The 23,463-nt window shown below is 40.6% G+C and overlaps 1 protein-coding gene across 2 annotated transcripts in view; it reads left to right on the forward strand.

The window, feature by feature from the left end:
• HECW1 (HECT, C2 and WW domain containing E3 ubiquitin protein ligase 1) overlaps positions 1–23,463 on the forward strand; it is a gene marked incomplete at both ends in the record, with an annotated part of 142,369 nt that overhangs the window by 113,161 nt on the left and 5,745 nt on the right. For both annotated transcript variants that reach the window (XM_079785984.1, XM_079785985.1), the window contains 12 exons: positions 1,710–1,844; positions 3,326–3,431; positions 4,379–4,475; positions 5,360–5,443; positions 5,861–5,970; positions 8,751–8,871; positions 10,054–10,167; positions 10,983–11,135; positions 14,760–14,858; positions 15,669–15,798; positions 19,192–19,338; positions 20,716–20,830. In XM_079785984.1, the coding sequence (XP_079642110.1) occupies positions 1,710–1,844; positions 3,326–3,431; positions 4,379–4,475; positions 5,360–5,443; positions 5,861–5,970; positions 8,751–8,871; positions 10,054–10,167; positions 10,983–11,135; positions 14,760–14,858; positions 15,669–15,798; positions 19,192–19,338; positions 20,716–20,830 (1,411 nt within the window). The remainder of the gene's footprint in view (positions 1–1,709; positions 1,845–3,325; positions 3,432–4,378; positions 4,476–5,359; positions 5,444–5,860; positions 5,971–8,750; positions 8,872–10,053; positions 10,168–10,982; positions 11,136–14,759; positions 14,859–15,668; positions 15,799–19,191; positions 19,339–20,715; positions 20,831–23,463) is intronic.

The following is a 23,463-nucleotide window of genomic DNA, read 5'->3' on the forward strand; positions in this document are numbered from 1 at the left end:
TGGATGTGGCCTCCACTGGGAGAATGACAGTGATTTATATACTATGCGGACTTGCTGGGATGTGGTGGGGTGGGAAATAAAGCTTGAGCCAGAACAGAAAGTAAAAGGATCAGTGCCGGGGTGCACCTGCCTATCTCAGTGGTCTGCGGTGGCGGCCATGATTGCATTTATTGTTTAACCAAGATGCCGAGAGACACCACTATGAGTCAGTGAACAGAAAGGCAGTGTTTATTGTGCAAGAGCACACACTACTGCAAGCCATTTGCCTGTCCTTGGATTTTCAAGAAGGAAGCTCTCATATCAGGAAACAAACAGCAGGGGCCCAGTGGAATGCAGAGAAGCCCCAGATGCAGTCAGCCCTGGCCCTCCATGGTACACACACTGCCTCCTACTCATCGCTATGGCAGAAAGCACAGCAGCTGAGACATGCACCTAGAGACTGTCTTTACTCCATTGTAAATTCTTGCCTCTTTTATCATATATTAATTGACTGTATAAGTATGGGTTTATTTCTGGGCTCTTTATTCTGTTCCATTGATCTATATGTCTGTTTTTATGACAGTACCATGCCTTTTTGATTTCTATAACCTTGAAATATAGCTTAATATCAGGTAGCCTCCAACTTTGTTCTTCTTTCTCAAGATTGCTGTGGCTATTTGTGGTCTTTTTTTGTTATACATAAATTTGGGGGTTATTTGTTTTAGTTCTGTGAAATACGCCATTGGTATTTTTCAGAGTACTGACAGTAATCATTATGCATCCATCAATCTGAATACTATATGTTTATTAAAATTCTATGTTAAAAGAAAATTTGGTAACTTAGGGAGATGCTTATAAAATAATAGGCAAAAAGATTTACAACAAAATTATTGTTAATGTGGGAAAATATTTATGTATGTGTATATTTGCATAGGAAAAGAAAAAACTGGAAAAAAAATACCAAAATAGCTCAGCCAGTGTGGCTCAGTGGTTGAGCCACCCATGAACCAGAAGCTCATGGTTCAATTCCCAGTCAGGGCACATGCCTGGGTTGTGGGCTCAGTTCCCAGTGGGGGACGTACAGGAAGCAGCTAATGAATGATTCTCTCTCATCATTGATGTTTCTATCTCTCCCTCTCCCTTCCTCTCTGAAATCAATAAAAATATATTTTTTAAATTACCAAAATATTTTGATGATTGCCTTTAGATTGTGTTATTTGGGATGGATTTAAGTTATTTTCTTTTTACTATTTTATCCTTTCAATTTTTTTTATCAGTGGGACTCTACTAATTCTATATTAAAAAGCATTTTTAAAAAAGTAAAATCCGGCATATATGGGAGTGGGGTGTGGGGAGGGCAATGGTAAGATATGTACACATATAATACCTTAATAAAAAAATTGAAAAAAAAAAAAAAAAAGTAAAATCCTATAAAAGTTATTAATCACTATTTATCCATCAAAGGCTCTATTTATCTTATTTTGCACATGAAATAAAGTGTTGTTATTACTACTGTAAACTTCACAGTGTAAAGTGTTAATGACTGCTATTGCTTCATTCAACTACTGAGCAAACAGATGCGCAGTGCCCAGTTTTCCATCTAATTTTGAGTAGATAAAAAAGAGAGACAGAAATAAGCATGATGCCTTGGCCCCGTAGCATCCCCTTACATGGTTCGCTTCACTCTGGCTCATTCTCACGGCGTGCTCTTTTCACTGGTCTGTCTGCAGTCTTTTTTCGTGGACCACAACAGTCGAGCGACCACTTTCATTGACCCCCGAATCCCTCTTCAGAACGGCCGTCTTCCTAATCATCTGATGCATCGCCAGCACCTCCAGAGGCTCCGCAGTTACAGTGCTGGAGAGGTAACACCTTTCCCCACCCTCAGTTCACGGGTCCACAGACTCTGCCTCTGTTTGTGGAGCCAGAACTGTTTGTAAGTGGCCGAGATCTAGGAGAAATTAACCAGGCACAAGGAGTGCCCTGTTCTCACTCCAGCACGTGCTGTTCCGGTTTATATCTCTTTTATTACCTGTGCTTACCTGCTGCTGAGCCACGAAAGGCTGCCCCCTTTCCTAAGCTCACATTCACTGCCTTTCTGAAATACTGTCTCTATATCCCATAATCTTCCCTGTCCTCTTTTCTCAAACCAAAACTCAAAATATAGTCCTTTTCTACTTTCAAACAGTTTCTGAGAGTATTATGAGAAAATCCATTTTTATGTCCTAACATCTTTTTATAACATCAAGAGATGAGGGCACTGAGAACAATTTCCCATCAAACAGCTTTTAAAGTTGAATTTTAGAGTGAGGCAAAATAATGAAAAAACTGTCAGAAAAAAAGGAAATATCTATTTGGCCCCCCTTCGAGAATCATTCCGGGGAGAACCACAGTGTACATACACCTCAGAAGAAACTGGAAAAATAACGACCCAAAAGCTTCCAGACAGCACACATAAGTCTTAAACGAAGAGCTGTTGTTGGTGTGTCATCACTTGTTTTAATGAAAGCCTCATGTGCAAAAAAAGATCTTTACATTTCAGAGGAGTCATCTGTGTACTCTGAGAGATGCAGCTATTTCCAATCAAGGGTACTCATGTTTCAATGCCACTGTGATCAAAGGAATTTTTCTTTCATGGGGTCATCTTAGGTATCATTGTTTCAGGATACTACTGAAAACATATACATAAAAGGTGTGTGTGACCATGCAGAGAGGAAGTATTACACATCTGCAAGTGTTATGTGGGTGTCAAGACCCTCCAGATACCAGACACTCAGCAGGAAACAAGTTCACAGATTGTAGAAAGCAGTGCCCCAACTTCCCAGCTCAACCTATACCCCCCCTGTCTGGTAGCAATTTTACAGTACTTCAGAAAGTACTAAGCATGAGATGATAGTGTACAAATTCAAAATTCTCACCCATGTACAAATTCATGCACTGGGCCTCTAGGATGGGGTCCGGCCAGCCTGGCCAGGGGGAGGGGACATAGGCGGTTGGCCAGCCTGCCTGCTGATCGAACTCCTGGTCGAGGGGAAATTTTGCATATTAGCCTTTTATTATATAGGATATACACTGAGTGGCCAGATTATTATATGCATTCAGAGATCATAATAATCTGGCCACTCAGTGTATGTCATTTTAATTTATTTAAAATGTCCAAGCTCTTTAATATTTAAAGGCAATTTCAATATTATTGTAAGGTAACTTCATATAATAAAAAACTTAGTATTGCAGACATTTCACTGTCAATAAAATATATCTCAATGTAATAAAGGCTATATATGACAAACCCACAGCCAACATCATACTCAATGAGCAAAAACTAATAATTTTATTTTGGAATTAGGCCTCAGATGTCTGTAGAAACAGAGGAACCTCTTTTATGGCCCGGCCAGGACACAGCCTAGTAGCTGCTATTCGAAGCCAGCATCAACATGAGTCATTGCCACTGGGTATGTATCATGCTTTTAGAACCCCTGGATATTCAATAATTAACCTCGCTTTTCTTATTGTGAATTCTTTAATATTGAGGATTCTGTTGAGTTATTTTTCCTTCTCTTTTATGGCATAGTCTCCCCCCTTAATGTTTGTGCCCATTTTCCCCTCCCCTTTGCCTCTTTTCCCTTTCCCCTTCCTCCTCACTTTGTCCTCTCTCATCCCTCACCTCCTTCTTCCCTGATATCTTCCAGACCACATTTCCCTTCTTCTTTTCTCTATTCAGTGATTTGTTAGCTAAGTCCAGGGGAGCATAATTTAATAAGGTCATGAATTTGTTGCTCTTAGATGCAGTTTTTAATTTAAACCTCTCTTCCCTTGTGTGTATGGGGATAAGTCGACACAGTCTTGATTTCTAAACTCAACTGCCTCTTTTCAAACCACATGCCGCTTGTATCAGGGGGTGGGGGATGGGGGAAGGTGAGAGAGTCTAAATGGATTTGGATAGTTCCATTATCACTCCCAGAAATCAATTCATGGCCACAGGTCATAAGTGTCAAGTGCTCGGAAAAAGATTTATTTGAACTCATAAAGAATCTTGTGCTAAAATAACTATGGCAAAATGACCAAGAGAATTTATTAAGAAGAGAGTAAGACTTCGCTCGTGGGAGAACTACTTTATATTTTATCTGTTCACACAGTAATGAGTTAACACACGGTTAAGTTTCTGGAATATTAGGATGATTAACTTAGATTGAGTTCACTTTTGGTGTGATTGGTTAAAAATAATAATGCTATTATATCATTGGAAACACCCTCAAGAGCTTACATTTTTTGATACATTGCTACTTGCCCCTCAGACTTCTAAATTAATTCTTGTATCAAGCAGCCATCTTCCAATCATTTGAGAAATCATCTGTGGTCTGCAGACTGAAGCACAACTCTGCCCTTTTGTCTGTTTCAGCATATAATGACAAGATTGTGGCATTTCTTCGCCAGCCAAACATTTTTGAAATGCTGCAAGAGCGTCAGCCAAGCTTGGCAAGAAACCACACACTCAGGTAGGGGCTTGTCCACCACCCGTATAACTCTAGTTCTCCTCGGCTATTTTTCAAGATGGGACAACACCTCTGTGGAGAGACAGAGCAGAAGGCTTGGATGTCTTTTATCCATGCATTTAAATTATAATTTGAGTACTCAAAATGAAGGGGCCAGAGGGTTCTAATGTTCTCAGAAGTGTAGCAATCAGCAATAGTCATATTGTCAGGTTACATATGATTCATAATGATGCTAAAATGATTTCCATTGATTTGGAAGGAAGCACTGAAAGGGAGCAAAATACTTTTAATTTAAAAGTATTTATGTAAAGCACCATATACATTTTTTTGAAATAAAATTATTTAATAGTAAAGCATATATGAAATGACCATATTCAAAAGAAGCAAACAAAAAGTATCATATATGTTCCAATTCTCCTAAAAGTATCATATATGTTCCAATTTTCCTAAGAGTATCATATATGTTCTGTTGTTCATTAGGGTCATATTTGAATAAGTGTCTCTGGAAATCTGAATCACTTCATTTGGAAGGAATAGTCACACAAAGTGATAAAAAGAGAAAATATCTCCTGAAGCTAAATCCCACTTTCTCACCAAGATAGTTAAACGCCTCTCTTTCAGTTTACTGTCCAGAATTTCAAAAGCTGGAGATGCATGGATATGAAGAGCATTCCCTTGTAGTCTTAATTCTACCTCACATACGAACTAACAATTGTTAGTGATAATAACCAATGAACTTTAAATACCAAGAATACTAGTATACTTGACACTAATTAGGACATCACTGTTCAGCCACATTGGAAGGGAGAGAAAAAGGGATCAGAAAAGGATTCATTCCTTGGCTTCTGAGTTGGTGTGTAACTCTTTTCTTTTCCACATTATTTTAGGGAGAAAATCCATTACATTCGGACTGAGGGTAATAATGGACTTGAAAAGTTGTCCTGTGATGCAGATCTAGTTATTTTGCTGAGGTAAGAGGCGAAGCCTGGAGCAATTCTGGAAAAGCACCTGGAAAAGCTGCCTGGGCAGTTCTTCACTGCAGCCCGGCTGAAACACGCCATTTGCTCTAGGGGTTTCTAGTGACGGTGACTGAAAAGGGCCCCCATCGGGTACATGCCATCCTTTGCCTTCTTTACATTTACAAGTTCAGGTAGCGAGAGCTGAATATAGTACTTGATAGAGACTTTGATGTAGTATTAATTAGGGTTTAAAATAACGCAGAAAAAATAACACTGAGAATTTGCTGGGATGTGCCTATCTTTTAAATACTATGTAGTATGGGAATGTGAGTGTTTTTGTTGCTTTGTGAGGACTGTAACTGCTATTACGCTAATTCATGAGTACTCTCTCATGAACAGAGAATAAACTTTTTTTTTTTTACTTTGCAGTCTCTTTGAAGAAGAGATTATGTCCTACATCCCCCTGCAAGCTGCCTTCCACCCTGGGTACAGCTTCTCTCCCCGCTGTTCACCCTGCTCCTCACCTCAGAACTCCCCAGGTAACTTGGGAAGCTGGCAGTGTACCTCCTGTAAGTGGCCACCTGTGTTTCTACCAGATGTTGGTGAAAGAAGGACAGTTGTATGCTTGCCTGTTTCTCTGCCACCTGTTTCTGTAATGCCCCAAGACTTGAATGCATTTTACATTTCAGATGGTTTGAATTTTTTTTTTTTTTTGCAAAACCAGTATTTCATGACATGTATAAATTATGTGAAATTCAAATTTCAATGCCTATAAATAAAATTTTAGTGGAACCCAATCATACTTGTTTAAGAATGGCAACTGTCATACTACAACAGCAGGTGTGAGCAGTAGTGACAGAGACCATATGGCCCCAAAACCCTAAACTATTTACCATCTGTCTGCCAGACCCCTGCTCTAAATTTCTATTACATTCCAAATGCATTCTATAAGAACTTAAAAGAGGCCCAGCTAGCGTGGCTCAGTGGCTGAGCAGCAACCTATGAACCAGGAGGTCACAGTTCGACTCCTGGTCAGGACATATACCTGGGTTGCAGGCTCAATCCCCAGTGTGGTGCAAGAGATAGCCGATCAATGATTTTCTCTCACCATTGATGTTTCTATCTCTCTCTTCCTCTCCTTTCCTCTCTGAAATTAATTTAAAAATATATTTTTTTAATTTAAAAGGAAAGAGCCCTTTATGAAACCTTCATCCTTATGACTCAGAATGTTAATAGATATCAATATTGGCAACTTTTCTCATGTTGTAAAGATGTTACTAGGATATATGGTTAGTAAGGACCACCATACGTCCCCAGAAAGATGCCAAAGAGTTTTCTTTACATAATATGAAATGGTTCCCCTGAAGTTTTCTTTATGTATTAGAATGAATTTAATCATGATACAAAAAATCTTTGTCAATATTTTTCATTCCCAATGAGGAAATATATATTAAACTGTTTATGGAAAAAGGAAGATACTATTTTCTATGTTCATCAAAACAATTAACTTAAGTAAAAACCATACCCCCAAACATGACCAGATATTGGAGACTTTCCCACCATTTGTTAGTTAGCATTATCACATTGTTGCAGGTCTTGGGGTAACCCAATTTTTATATAGCTTTAAAGGTAAAGGAAGTTAGTTTGAAAAATCTGGTAACTTTTTATCTCACAACCTCAAGAGTCAGAGTCCAGGTTTGGCTTCTGAAGCAGATGAAGAAATTCAGTAGAGAAACAGAATTTAGCAAAATGCTCTGTCTCTCAAAAAGGGTGTGTCAGTATCGCTCAAAACTGCTATAGGTCGCTAAAACTAGAGTGTTTTTTAGTTTGACTCCTCCAAGTCATGTCACTTGAAACTGTCTCTTAGAGGTGTTTTTATTTATTGTTAAACTCAGTTTTTAAGTCAGTACCTCTGTTGTTACTTCCTCCAAACAAGTGTACCAATGACATTGTTGAAGAAATGCCTAATGCGTGCTCCCTGTGACTTACAATGTCATTGAGGTGCCATGACCTGGGGAAAGGCGGAGCAGGAGCTTTGTCAGAGCCAGAACGACTGTCTCCAATGTGCACAGGGTGACTTACTTTTGGGGAGCAGAGCCTTCCATTTGGAGAAGCTGTTGGTCTAGATCAGTGGTCAGCAAACTCATTAGTCAACAGAGCCAAATATCAACAGTACAACGACTGAAATTTCTTTTGAGAGGCAAATTTTTTAAACTTAAGCTTCTTCTAACGCCACTTCTTCAAAATAGACTCGCCCAGGCCGTGGTATTTTGTGGAAGAGCCACACTCAAGGGGCCAAAGAGCCGCATGTGGCTCACGAGCCGCAGTTTGCCGACCACTGGTCTAGATGATGATCTGCCATTTTGTTGTAGAGATTGCCCCAGCCTTGTAACCTGTCTACACTTTGGTCCAAACTTTGGCAATAAAGTATGATTTTAACATCACTATATGTGAGAGATATCATATTGGAAATGGAAAAAGAAGAGACAGTAACGAGTGATTTGCTAAATGAGATATATTTGGATAACTTTTATAAAAAGATTCAACTTTCCTGATAGAGATATTACTGATGCCATGAGTCCAAGCACTCACCCAGTTCATTTTGTCAGAGGACTTAATTATTTATCCTCTTGGCTTTGACGATAGGTCCTGGATTATGTAATCCAAATATAGTGATATTAAGTTTTACAATTCCCATTCTCTAGATTTTTATGAAATTAACCTGGATGCTACAGAGATTCAGAATCATAGATATTTACACCAAAGTACTTTGCAAAATGCATAGAAGTGACCATGGGGATAGTGGTAGTACCAGCAATAGTAAAAGATATTTGTCTTTCTCTAACTGGCTTATTTCACTTAGCATATTAATCTCCAGGTACCTTCATGTTATCTCAAAGGATAATAGATCCTTCAATTCTAGCATCAATATCAATATACTTAGAGAAATACAACATATGCATATATTACAGCTGCCTCATTAGAGTTACAATCACTTCTTAAAATATAGTGACTTACAAAAAAAGTTTAATCAAGTTTTGTTTATGTTGTTTTAGATTATTTAAGTGCAATTAAGCCAAGAAATATGCTCACCAAAGAATTTGTAAGAGAAATATAACTTGAAATGTAGTGGAAGACAAATATTTCTTGTCAGCAAAATTTTTCTGTATTATATTATTTTAAGGGAAACTTCTTGGAGAAAAAAATATGAAGACACATGAATATGCCTCTGGTCGGCCCTTCCTCTATACCACTGCTCTATGTGTTTGTTCTTTGATAAAACAGTGTTGACCTTCAGCGCATGCTCTTCTCTCTGCAGGTTTACAGAGAGCCAGTGCAAGAGCCCCTTCACCCTACCGGAGAGACTTTGAGGCCAAGCTCCGTAATTTCTACCGAAAACTGGAAGCCAAAGGATTTGGTCAGGGTCCAGGGAAAATTAAGTAAGTGCTCCAGTACTTGACACTGAATTCAGATGGTAGCTTTTTTTTAAATCTTTTTCCCCTTTATACCTTTGTAATATTATTTTGGAAATTGGATACTATGGTGTAGGAAAAGTTATTTTCATAGTAAAAAGAAAGAAAAAAGTTACGAAGTTAAGAAGAAAGAAGAATGGAAGTTAAGAAATTGAAGAGGAGGCAGAAAGGGAAGGAAAAAGAAAGGGCCAGAAAGAAAGAAAGAACAGTAGATTTCAGACAAAGGCATATGTAAAGTCAATGGTAGACCTTTTCAGAAAACAATGAATCTTGATCTAAATTTTAAAAAATCATATATTCCTTTACTTTTTCTTGGGACACATCATTTAACTCATTAGTCAAATTCATGGGCTCTTTGTAACTTTGTAATAGGAGGCTAAGTAAAAAGTTGTGGGTTTTTCTCCTTCTGGGTTTTGTGTTTTTGTTTTGTTTTTGAAAAGCCAAACCCAAACTCAGGAATCCAATTGAAAACATTTTTTAATTGATAAAAAAGAAAAAAAGTAGTCCAATAGGATTTAATGTATCTATAATAATAAAAGCATAATATGCTAATTAGACCGGACAGCCGAACAACCTTCCAGACATCATTCCAGATGAAGCTGCAGCAGCAGAGGTAGAGGCAGAGGTGGTTAGGGGCAATCAGGCAGGCAGGCAATCAGTTAGGGGTGATCAGGAAGGCAGGCAGAGAGGTTAGGGGCTATCAGGCAGGCAGGCAGAGGCGGTTAGGGGCAATAAGGCAGGCAGGTGAACAGTTAGGAGTGATCAGGCAGGCAGATGAGTGGTTAGAGACGATCAGGCAGGCAGACAAGTGGTTAGGGGCGATCAGGCAGGCAGGCAGGCAAGCAGTTAGGAGCCAGTGGTCCCGGATTGCAAGAGGGTGCAGGCCAGGCTGAGGGACCCTCCCCTCCGTGCACTAATATTGTGCACTGGGACTCTAGTCTAATTATAAAAGCATACATGTTGTCCTTGTGCTGTCAATGGTTTAAAAAGAGTGTTTTTTAAATGTCCATCTCTCGACTGATGGAATCTGAACATTCATGGAGAGTCTAGGGAATGAGACATGGGCACTCATGACTTACCTAGACTACTGTCCAACGGCAGAGCTTCAAGCCACTACTCATCACGCACGTGGCTTTTACTCCTTCCTAGGCTCATCATTCGCCGAGACCACTTGTTGGAAGGAACCTTCAATCAGGTGATGGCCTATTCCCGGAAAGAGCTCCAGCGAAACAAACTCTACGTCACCTTTGTTGGAGAAGAGGGGTGAGGCACCAGTAGTTTTATGCAGACACCTCAATGTGGTGGACCAAGCCCCTGGATCTTGGGTGACTTTTCTCAAAAAGAAGCAGGTTGGCTCTAAGCCTTTGCCCCAAAGTGATTCTAATTGTGGCCTTCTAGGAGGTCTTTCTCCAGGTATTGCCAAGCTTGAGATTTCATGTCCTTTAAAAGCCTAACATTATTGGCAGGTACTAGAGTCTGAGGTACATGATCAAAGTCTAAAACAAAAATACAGCCCTAAGCTACTGGATCTTCACTTTTTCAAGTGGTGTACACTTTTGGGTATCTGATCAAAAAACTCTTCCTCCTAAAGTGCACATATACAACTATATACCAAATTTGTTATATGATGTGAGTGGCTTCATGGAAAATCATCTCAACCATAGAGGGCAAACCCACCTAAGAGGGCATATCAGAATGAACTTGGAAACTTCTTAATTCACACATATGTGCACATACACACACTGTCACAGGAAATTCTATTGTGCCTCCCCCAACAAACATGGGCCAGCTGTGTGTTTTATTCAACAGTTGTTATATAATTTAAAAAAAAAAAAAAGAGGAAAGGTTAAGGAACATTGCCGTAAGAGTTCACTGAGTGAGAACTTCCCCAAACCAATGACCACATCCTCATTTTTCTATGGCAAATTAATACTTCCATTGGCTTCCACTCAAAAGAGCCAAGGCTGATCTTGACATTCCCCAGTACTGACTCTGAAAGAGCACACTAGCACCCAGAGAGAGGTAAGTCCCCTGCTTCCTGTTCATAATAGATTCCCGGGCCTCTGCTTCCTTCACAGCCTGGATTACAGTGGTCCTTCGCGAGAGTTCTTCTTCCTTTTGTCTCAGGAGCTCTTCAACCCTTACTACGGACTCTTTGAGTATTCTGCAAATGATACTTACACGGTGCAAATCAGCCCCATGTCTGCATTTGTGGAAAACCATCTAGAATGGTAAGATCTAGAATTTATGCTTTCTTATGTTTGAAAGTTTTAGTCTTTCTTAGTCAGAGGGCAACAGTTTTTAGAGCAGTGGGCCAGATAGAATGAGGGGTGATGAGAATGAATAGCAAAGCACTAGAAAGAAGACTTTCTGTTAGTCTTAATCCAGAATACAAAATAAATACTAAAGACACTGCAAATTTATTGACCACTTCAAATTTATGTAAGAAACAGTAATTGCCTTCTGAGGTGACACTAAGTTAGCACACATAGGTCCTAAATGTTGATAATTCTACTAAAATTAGGAGTCCCTAGTGGAGGTTCCTTGGAGATGTATATGGGTTTGAAATTCTTTGACACTTGTACACTTATGGACCAATACCTTTAGCACTGTGGACATCAGCTTCTGTATCTTATTGTAAAATAAGGCTGTTGGGTCACATGATCTCTAAGTGTCCTTCTGACTCAAAAATCCAGTTATCTCTTTGGTTTTCTCCTATTGAGGCATCTGTTACCACTTACTGCTATGTGTAAGAAGATAAGTATTATCAATTCTGTACAGTTCTATAGGTGAGATACTTCAAGTATTAGAAGCCTCCAGAAATCTGCATGGGAAATGAAGTATGCATGCACTTTCTTGCTGTGTCTCCACAACACCTGATTTGAAAATTACCCCTGCTCTCACTGCAGGAGTTCCAGGACTTCATAAGGAAATGAGTCCTGGAAATTGCTAGTGTGATTGTTGTGACATTGTTTACTTATGATATGTTGCAATGGCTGCTGGTGATGGGAGTTTCTGGGCCTACTGGACGTACCTGGGCCTACTGGACTTACAGGCCAAATTCCTGTATTTTGGTTTTGTAACATCAAATAACCCACCTCTGACAAGGTGTATAGCTATTGCCATGCCATCTCTCCTCAAATAGTCTCAGCTCTGTAGTTCTTGAGCTGAAGCAGGAATGAGTCTACATCAAGCATTTGACACAAGTGATAAAACAAAAGTCCTTCTTCTATCATTTCTTTTTCTGTCACTCTCAATAAAGTGATGAAGAAACCTATGAGACAGAAACACAAAGACAGGCAGACAGAGCAGGCAAGATATTGCCAGGGAAATTATGACCCGGAGATGTGAATGCCAGCTCTTACTTAAGTCACATTCAGACAGGGTTAGAGAGTGCTATAAACAATATAAGAATACATAAGTACAAAGATTATACTTACTATAATCCCTTAGTTGTCTCTTAATTTGTGAGCATGAAATTTAAGATGGCATCATCAAGGCCATGAATTGGAATCTGCAGCCAAAAAAGAAATATTTTCATCAAATATCATACCATATAGCACTATGCTAGATGTTGTGGGGATACATTTACTAATTTAGCAATTACAAATTAAGCACATACTATATGCTGGAAGGATACAAAGATGAAATAAAACCTCTTCCCTGAAAGAGGTGTAGTAGGAAGAACACACAAATGAACCAATAATTATAATACAAAATCATAAGTCACCCCAATAAATTCAATAAGGAAAAAAACTCCCAACAAACAATGTCCTGGACTGGGTGATTTCACAGGTAAATGTTACAAAACATTCAAAGAAAATTTAACACCTATCCATCTCACACTACTTCAAACATGTCAAGAGGAGAAAAGATCCCAAAGCTTATTTTATCCTAATACCAAAACCAAAAAAAGACACCACAAAACAAGAAAATCATAGGCCAATATCTCTGATGAACATAAATGCTAGTATCCTCAACAAAATATTAGCAAAATGGATCCAGCAGTACATTAAAAAGATCATACACCATGACCAAGTGTGATTTATTCGGAGATGCAAGGTTGGTATAATATCTGCAAATGAAAGAACATGATACACCATATAAACAAAAAGAGATAAAAATTACATGATCATGTAAATAGATGCAGAAAAAGCATTTGATAAAATCCAACACCCATCTATAATAATAAAAGTGTAATATGCTAATTAGACCGGACAGCCGAATGACCTTCTGGACAACCTTCCCAAAGAAGCCAGGGCTGCAAGGGCTAAGGCAGCCACCACAGCTACAAGGGCCAACCCCCTTGCATGAATTTCGTGCATCGGGCCTCTAGTTTATAACAATCGCTCTCAGCAAAGTGGGACTAGAGAAAACATACCTCAATGTAATAAAGGCCATATATGACAAACCCACAACCAACATCATATTCAATGGGCAAAATTAAAAGCATTTCCCTTAAGATCAGCAAAGTGACAGAGTCCACTTACAGCACTCTTATTCAACATAGCACTAAAGTCCTAGCCAGAACAATCAGACAGTAAGAAAAAATAAATGATATCCAAATTGGAAAGGAAGAAGTAAAACCACCATTATTTGCAGATAACATGATACTGTATATAGAGCGCCCTAAAGACTACACCAAAAAAACTATTAGATTTAATAAATGAATTTGGCAAAATAGCAAGATACAAAATTAACATCCAGATATTGATGACATTTTTATACACTGATGTTCATATTTCACAGATGTACAACATATTCCAAAAATGTATATGAAAACAAAAAATAACACCAAATAGCCATAACAATCTTGAGAAAATGGAGTGAAGTTGGATGAATTAGTTTTGGATCTCAAATTATACTACAAAGCCATTGTAATCAAAACAGCCTGATACTGGCACAAGAGCAGGCATATAGATCAATGCACAAAGACCCCAGAAACTGACCCATGCCATTATGGTAAATTAATATTTGACAAAGGAGGCAAAGCATACAATGGAGTAAAGACAGTCACTTCAATAAGTGGTGTTTGCAAAATTACACAGGTACATGGGCGGGGGGGGGGGGGGGGAAATGCTTCTATACCAACTTGCACCATGCACAGGAATAAACTCAAAATGGATGAAAGACTTAAATGTAAGTTGTAAAACAATAAAAATAGGCAGTAAAATCTCAGACATCTCATGTAGGATTTTTCACTTACACACCTCCTAGGGCAAGGGAAAAATAAACAAGTGGGACTATACCAAACTAAAAGGTTTCTGCACAACAAAGGAAACCACCCACAAAATTAAAAGGGAACCCACTGTATGGTAAAATGTATTCACAGCTGGAGGCTCCACTTATTGCCCACCACAGTGGGATTCTGTGTAATTCTTCCCACTGACTTGGAGCTCAGCTGCCGTCTGTATTAGACACACATAACCTTCAGGTGATTTCTCCGGGATGCTTTAACAGGTAAGGATGCATAGTCTAGAAAACTGTCCATGGCCTTGGGTTTAGGTCTTCCTCAGGGTCAGTGTGGGCTGTTTATCCATAATTCCCCTTCACCAGTGCTTTTCTTCTCTTGGCTTCTTATACGCTCAGGTCTGAAAAGAAGATCCTGGCAAAATTACTCTGGTAATTCTGGTAATTGGGGGAGAGAAGAGTTCCTTTAGTACATACCAAGCACATAGGTATTGTTTATGGTAAAGAATAAGGAGGAGAATGTGCCTCCCCTGTGTCATCAATTGATTCCTTAAGTACCTTAAGTGAGTGCTATAAAGAAACACATCAAATAAAGGCACAAATTAACATGTTTAACGATGTAAATTTCTACCTGTCCTTAAATCTCCACCTTGTTCGTGTTCCAGGTTCAGGTTTAGTGGTCGAATCCTAGGCCTGGCTCTGATTCATCAGTACCTGCTTGACGCCTTCTTCACAAGGCCCTTCTATAAGGCACTCCTGAGACTGTAAGTGTATTGCAAACCAGAGTCAGTCTGGCCCCACCTGCAGGACAACAGGTGCTGGCCTCCCTAGTCCCTCTAGCCCAGTGGTTCTAAACCCTTAGGCTCTACAACCTATCGAGACCTACAGGTTGAGAACCACTAGCAGGGTCGCCTAAGACCATCGGAAAACACGGATATTTACATGATGATTCATAACACTAGCAAAATTACAGTTATAAAGTAGCAACGAAAATAATTTTATGGTTGGGGGTCCCCACAACATGAGGAACTGTATTAAAGGGTCGCGCCATTAGGAAGGTTGAGAACCACTGCTAGCCCTTTGTCCCTATTTTGCCTAACAATTCCTGTTAAGTTTATGGTAGTTTATTTTTCTGAGTCCTTAGATATCACATAAACCTTTTAGTACAATAAAAAGGCATTTGGAGATGTTCTGCAAGCATAGTAGAAGCCTATTATAACATTATATAGTGGATATGAATTAGTTTTCATAGATAATTATAGTTTGCATAAGTAATTACAAACATTTTATTAAATTACTAAGTCGTATTGATCTGTCTAAAACTTAGATGTTCTTGAATAATACTTTTCTCCAATTGCCGTGGAGAGTTCATGAGTCAATCATTATTTCATGTTTATTATTGTAGATATTGTAATATTTTGTCTTTAAAAGAGTAAAAGATACATGAATATATTCAAAAGTATCACATGGTTAGAACAAGTCTGTGTTGTTTTAGCCAGGAGTGGCATACAGACATTTTGAAATGAGGTCTGGACAGCCGTTTGTTTTACCTTTCTCCCTTTGAATGGACCCAGGCCCTGCGATTTAAGTGACCTGGAATATTTGGATGAGGAATTCCACCAGAGCTTGCAATGGATGAAGGACAACAACATCACAGATATCCTAGACCTCACTTTCACTGTTAACGAAGAGGTGTTTGGACAGGTTTGTAAGATGTGGGGCTTGGAAAAGAGATTTTGTTTTTTATTGTGAAAAATTAACATAACATAAAATTTACCATGTTAACAACTTTTAAGTGTATAGTTCAATATTGTTAAGAATATTGACATTGTTGTGCAACTATCCCCAGAACTTTTTCTTTTTTTAAAAACTTTATTGTTCAAACTATGACAAATGTCCTCTCCCCCCACCCCCACTGTTGACCCCTTCAACCTCACTCCCTCCCCCCTCCCCAAACTAATGTTTGTCCATGGGCTATGCATATATGCATATAAGTTCTTTGTTTAGTCCCTTCCCGTTCTCCCCTCCCCTTCTGAAATACATCATCTTGCAAACCTGGTATCGTACCCATTAAACAATTTCCCATTTCTCCTTCCCTGCACCTTATAAGCAAAATTCTACATTCTCCTTTTATGAATTTGGCTATACTAGATAACTCATATAAGTAGAATCATACAGTATTTTTATTTTTGTCACTGACTCATTTAACTTGACATAATGTCCTCAAGGTTCATCCATGTTATATACATGCGAAAGTATTTTCTTCTTTTGTAGGACTGGATAACATTCCACTTTGTGTATATATATCTGTTGATGGACACTTGAGTTGCTTCTACCTTTTGACTACTGTGAATAATGCTGCTATGAACATCGGTGTACAAATATCTGTTTGAGTCCCTGCTTTTAATTCTTTTGGATATATACCCAGAAGTGAGATTGCTGGAGTATATAGTAACTAGAGGCCCCAGTGCACAGATTCGTGCTCCGGTGGGGTCCCTCAGCCTGGCCTGTGGGGATCAGGCCAAAACCAGCTCTCCGACATCCCCCGAGGGGTCCCAGATTGTGAAAGGGCACAGGCCAAGCCGAGGGACCCCACCAGTGTATGATCGGGACTGGGGAGGGACCGCAGGAGGGCTCCGGGGTGTGTCCAGCCCATCTTGCCCAGTCCCCATTGCTGGACCCCTACCAATTGGAGCATCTGCCCCCTGGTGGTCAGTGCACATCATAGCAACTGGTCAAACAGTCGAACGAATGATCGGACACTTAGTATATTAGGCTTTTATTATATAGGATGACATAGTAATGGGATTTGATTTTTAAACTAGAAAACAAATTTTGTTTATTCTAAATTTAATTCTTTGAGCACTACATTTTTAATATACTTTTATTGATTTCAGAAAGGAAGGGAGAGGGGGAGAGAGAGATAGAAACATCAATAATGAGAAGGAATTATTGACTGCCTCCTGCAACCCAGGATCAAGCCTGCAATCCAGGCATGTGCTCTTGACTGGAATCAAACCCGAGACCCTTCAGTTAGTAGGCCAACACTCTATCCACTAAGCCACACTGGCTAGGGCTGAGCACTACATTCTTTAAAAGGCTTCCCATATCTTTTCTCTTCTTTTTCACATTATGACATGGATCTACTTTATAGAGTTTTTGAAAATCAAGTATGATAATTGATTTTAAAAAGCATTTTTGTAAAGTGTGTAATAATATGTAAAATATTTTTGTTATTTGTGCAACTACAAAAATTTTATAGCTAGCATCTAGATATTTAGTCCTCCAAAATTTATATTTCAATACTATTTAAATAACGCTTCCCATTTGTTTTTCATCAGCATTTATGTAACACTGAATCTTCTGGGTTACAGTTTTATCAGGCTAACTATAGCCTGAGCAGATTTAACAATTAACGTTTTCCGAATATCATTTACAAGAGACCCAAACAGCCCATGACATGTGGTAATTTGTAATAAGGTTGTTTTGAGAATTAAGTGAGGATACTTTATAAGTAACTTGCATGAATATGGACAATGTGCTGAGTCTATGGGTGAGAATTACCCACTGAACCTTGCAGTCCACACAGCACCCACATGTCAATCAAGAATCTTGAATAGGTCCTAGAAAATGTCAATATTCTGTTTTGTTTTATTTGTATAAACACACCTCTGAAGAATACTCATTTACATTTTTAAGGAAAAATTATTCTTCCTACCACTATGAAAAGCACATTTAAATATATTCAAAAATATATGATTCACTTTCCTGTTCTGCCATGTACTAGATGAATGGGTAAAATATGCCGTGTCTTGTGCATAATTACTTTTAGCCCATCCTTTACATTTTCTCTACAATGGAGGGTAAGTTTGTAAAATAAATGCAACTTCTTAGAAAATTGTGTTAAGACAACTGGGTAGCAATAATAACATTTTTTAAGTTAGAATTCTAACTTAAATCATTACACTAAAATAAACTCCAGAGGGCTCCAGCCAAGAAGACAGCATAGGTAAACACAGTACTCGCCTCCTCCCACAACCACGTCAGAATTACAACTACACTGCAGAACAACCATCATTCAGAACTGCCTGACATCGAGCTAAACGGAAGTCTTGATTGCTATTGGCCCATTTGTGTGTGGAGTCGACCCTCAGGCTTGCTGACTGAGATCAACCCCATCCACAGTGTAGGAGTTGCTGTGCAGGTGCTGGCCACACAAAGCAGAATTTGCCTCAGCATGTTCTAGAGCCTGTCAAGATCTCCCTTTGAATACGCCACTTGTGAAGCCAATTGGGTCCTGCTTTGATGTTGTCTAAAGCTGGCCACTGGGAGTGTTGGTTCCGGAGTTTCTCTGGAGGGAGTCTGATTCGGGCTAGTGTCAGATGCTGCTTGTCACTAGACCGACGCAATTTCTTTGGCGCAGTCTTGATATGGCTTTTTTTTGGTAATCCTTGGTTGTAAGACTTCTGTTCAGCTAATCTTCAGTTGGTTATTCAGGTTAATTTTTCTATTTTTTAGTTATAAATCCAGGTTGGTCCTGGGAGGTGGTGAGTGTAATAGCCACCTAGTCTGCCGCCACCTTGGATCTCCTGCCCATAACTTTTCTTGATGATTCAAACTTGTCCTAACAAACATGCATCACCATACTAAGTGGCAATGTCATTCTCTGTTTCTTTTCTCAAGGTCAAGCTGTCATTCTTCAGTCATATTTTACCTGTCTCTGAAAACTGTCTGCCCACCCTATGCTATTTTGCTTCCAATGATTTTTAGAGAGAGTGGGAGGGAGGAGGAGAAACAGAGAAACATCGATGCTAGAGAGACACATCGATTGGTTGCCTCCTGCACAACTTAGGTGTGTGGCCTTGACCGGAATCAAACCCAGGACCCTTAAGTCCCCAGGCCGGCTTTCTATCCACTAAGCCAAACCAGCTAGGGCCAGAATCTTTTTTAGTAACTTCCAGGAAGAGAAAAGAAGTAAGGAAGTATTAACAGTGAACTGATGTGAAGAGGACTTTTTGTATCTAGTTCATCCACCTAAAATTTGTATGTCGTAGAGCTTAGGTAATAAGCATCACAATCTTTCTGTTTTCCTACAAGGTAACAGAAAGGGAGTTAAAATCTGGAGGAGCCAACACCCAGGTGACGGAAAAGAACAAGAAGGAGTACATCGAGAGGATGGTGAAGTGGCGGGTGGAGCGTGGTGTGGTGCAGCAGACAGAGGCCCTGGTGCGGGGCTTTTATGAGGTAAGGCCCAGGCCTGACTGAAGAAGGCAGGGCTTTGGCCAAGGCCTTCATCACTGGACACAGCTTGTGAGGCAAAGGGAGAAGAACCAAGGCAAGCAAAGGGCTCAGCTCTACACACCAGAGTGCACGGTGGATAAATGAGAGGTCAGAGTTCCCGGGAAACCCAACTCTTCTGGTAGATTAAAAAATACTCTCACAAAATTGGTGTTGGTGTGGCCCTGGTGTGCCAGGTGTGAAAACATACAACATCTCCTGTCAAGATATGTGCATGTTGCATTTCCTTTCATTCAATGAAATTAAGATAAAAGAAGTGAAGTCATTGGAAGGCACTGTTCACTCTTGCTAGATTTTTATTTCGTTACAGTGCCACTTTGTGTCATATAATGAATGCCAAGGCTGTAAATCAAGGGACAATGACAGCTGCTAGCCTTTCTGTGCACCAAAAATTGGCATCCTCAAGCTTTTCCAGTTTATAAACAAGAGGCTGTAAATGTTTTTTCAGGGCTTGGGTCTTCTTTCCCTGCACCGTGAAGTACAGTATGGGTCACTCGCTCATCCACCACTGATTTAAAGATGGTACACACTATACACGTTCAGTTGTGCCTGATACATATGACCAGGAGACAGAAAGCCAGAGTTCAGAACCCTACCAAAGCAGGTGCTCCCAGATCATTGAATAAAGGGGAATGGAAGTGAGGGGAAAGGAAAGAAAAATATAATGCTTTTAATGCTCCTTCCTAGGAAATAAGTTATAGTTTGATGTGGAAGAGAAGATACCTGTTAAGTGAAGTGGTAATACTAATAGCTATTGAGTCACTCCAAAGTGATTTAGACCTTTATGTCTTTAAAATACAAGTTTTCTTGAAAATTTAAATGTAACTAGGAAAGTCAAGTCAGGTTTGTTCATAACATCATTGGGGTGGGCAGTATCAGAGGTAGTGAAAAGCATGGGGCCTTTTTTAAAAATATTTTTTTTATTGATTTCGAAGAGGAAGGGAGAGGGAGAGAGAGATAGAAACATCAGTGAGGAGACAGAATCATTGATTGGCTGCCTCCTGCATGCCCCACACTGGGAATCGAGCCTGCAACTTGGCCATATGCCCCAACTGGGAATCGAACCGTGATCTCTTGATTCATAGTTCAATGCTCCACCACTGAGCCACACCAGCCAGGCAGGCCAACGTGGGGCCTGTTTTGATTCCCAGCTTATGAATGGTTTGTATTTCAAAATGTGTAAGTCACAATAATAGCACATTGGGGGGGGGGGGGGGGCGTAAATGATGATCAGTTTCCCAGCTTAAACCACAGAAATAATAATAATGAATAGAACTTTCAATGTGGTTGGACCTGTATGCTGAAGCCTAATCTGTATTTCAGGTCATAGACTCTAGGCTTGTCTCCGTGTTCGATGCCAGGGAACTGGAGCTGGTGATAGCTGGCACAGCAGAAATCGACCTAAATGACTGGCGGAATAACACCGAGTACCGGGGAGGTGAGCTGGCAGGGCTTGTGATAATATAGCTATCACAGACACAAGTCATCAGTTTTTTAAAAAATTTTGAGGTGAAATTGACATAATAAATTCACCATTTTAAAGTAAGCAATGCAATGGCATTTAGTATGTTCACAGTGTTGCTCAACCATCCCTTTTAGCTAGTTCCCAAACATTTCCATTATCCCAAAAGGAAGCCTGTACTCATTCAGCAGTTGCTCCCCATTCTTCACCGACCCTGGCAACCATCAATGTGCATTCTGTATTTATGATTTTACCTATTCTGAATATTTTACATAAATAGTCATTTTTGTAAATAGGTCTTTTTTTGTGGTTGAATATATATACACTGAGTGGCCAGATTATTATGATCTCTGAACACATAATAATCTGGCCACTCAGTGTATCCTATCTAATAAAGAGGGAATATGCTAATTGACCATCACTCCATCACAAAGATGGCTGCACCCGCAGCTGAGGCCAAGTTCCCATAAGGAGCCTTAATGAGCAATCAGCAGGGACCTGAGGGTACACCCTCCCCCGCCCCCATGGGGCTTGACAAGGGACCTCAGGCTGTGCCCCCCACCCAGCAGGGCTTGACATGGGACCTCAGGCCACGCCCCCTGCCCTGGTGTCAGGCTGGGGGACCTGAGGCCATGCCCCCCGACCGGCAGGGCTTGACGGGGGACCTCAAGGTGCGCTTCCCCTCCTGGTGCTGGGCTAGAGAACCTCAGGCTGCTCCCCCCGCCCCAGCGCCAGGCTGGGGGACCTCAGACCACACCCCCCGCCCAGTGAGGCTTGACAGGGGACCTTAGGCCACGCCCCCCGCCCAGCGGGGCTTGACAGGAACCTCAGGCCATGCCCCCCACCCAGCGGGTCTTGACAGGGGACCTCAGGCTGTGCCCCCCACCCAGTGGGGCTTGACAGGAGACCTCAGGCCGTGCCCCCCACCCAGCAGGGCTTGACAGGAACCTCAGGCCGTGCCCCCCACCCAGCGGGGCTTGATGGGGGACCTGAGGCTGTGCCCCCCTGCCAGTGGGGCTTGACAAGGGTGGGACTGGCTGGGTCTGGGCTGGGGGACCTCAGGCCATGCCCCCCCATCCTGGCGCCGTGCCAGGGGACCTGAGGCAGGGACTTGACTCTGGGTCCTGTGGTGTGCCCCAGACTCTGACAGGAGGAAGGTTTTCATATACATTTTACTAATTTTCTTTCATCTCTGACACTTCTATTATAGAGAAAGGGCAAATAGCAATATTAAATTATTTCCTCTAATTAATCCCCTTTTAATGTGCATGAATTTCGTGCACATTAAAAGGGGATTAATTAATATATATATATTAGAGGCCCAGTGCATGAATTCGTGCATGGGTGAGGTCCGGCCAGCCTGGCCAGAGGGAGGGGACATGGGCGGTTGGCCAGCCTGCCTGCTGGTCGAACTCCTGGTCGAGGGGACAATTTGCATATTAGCCTTTTATTATATAGGCTATACACTGAGTGGCCAGATTATTATGGGTTCAGAGATCATAATAATCTGGCCACTCGGTGTATATATATCTATGTATGTCATCACTTTTTGAAGACTGCAAAAACTTGCTCTTACTTTAATACATGTGTACTCATTAAGGTTCTTCTATATGCCTTCCTCCATCTTCCCACCTGAACCTTCCTTCAGCTGACAGTAACCCCGGTGGTCATCTCTGGCCTAACTCAGAGTAGATTTATCAGGGTATACCATCCTTGGTGAGCCAGCTCCTGAGCTGGGTTGCATGCTGGCAGGGAATTGTGTCCCACTTCCTATAGAATTGGCACCATCTTCACCTCAGTCCTTGTTTGCTACACCCGTTCTGTGGTCTCTCCAAAACCAATTTCTAATCCCTCCTAACTATTCACCTTCACACTGCCAAACTAGTTTTCCTGGAACATTATTTTCATCATGCTACTTCCCTACCCACAAAACAAGCTCATTATTTATAGAAGAGTTCTTTGACAGTTTCAGTTTGAAAACCCTTCCTTTGTGTAACATATTACAGAGAAACCCCAATCAATACAAGAGAGAGAGAGAGAGAGAGAGAGAGAGAGAGAGAGAGAGAGCTGCCATCTCAGACTACCTTATCTCCCCAATTCACTCAGCCATGAGAAGCCTTTGTGGGACCTCTAGGCCCTTCTTATTCTGGTAGGAAAACCACTGACCTAAGGTATCAAGTCAAAATTGTTAAGGACCTCTAACTTCCCCAGCAAGTTTCCTTTCAGTCCTCACCAGATCCCTGTCTATGCTAGTCGGCTTGCTATGTCCTCCATATTCTTCCTCATTCTTGTTATTCTTTATTTCCCCCACCAGAAATGTTCTCTTCCCCTCCACTCATACAAAGCCTTCGCATATTTAACTCACATCTTCTTTTTTATGAAGGTTTTCCTGCTTCTACCCCATTCTTCATTGATTTCTCCCACCTTTGAATGTCTCTTGCATTTGAAGTCAGCAGCAAATTATTTACCTTAAGTAATTGATCCAAGCTTTGTCTCTCACCTGTACTGTGAGAGGGGCTCAATACTTCTTCCATGGGCCCAACTCATCTCAGCCCATGGTTGGCCTGAGCGCAGCTGCTCCAGGGGTCGGTATCAATGGCTGCTGGAGA

The sequence above is a fragment of the Cnephaeus nilssonii genome (genome assembly GCF_951640355.1).
Source record: "Cnephaeus nilssonii genome assembly, chromosome: 12".
Classification (NCBI taxonomy): domain Eukaryota; kingdom Metazoa; phylum Chordata; class Mammalia; order Chiroptera; family Vespertilionidae; genus Cnephaeus; species Cnephaeus nilssonii.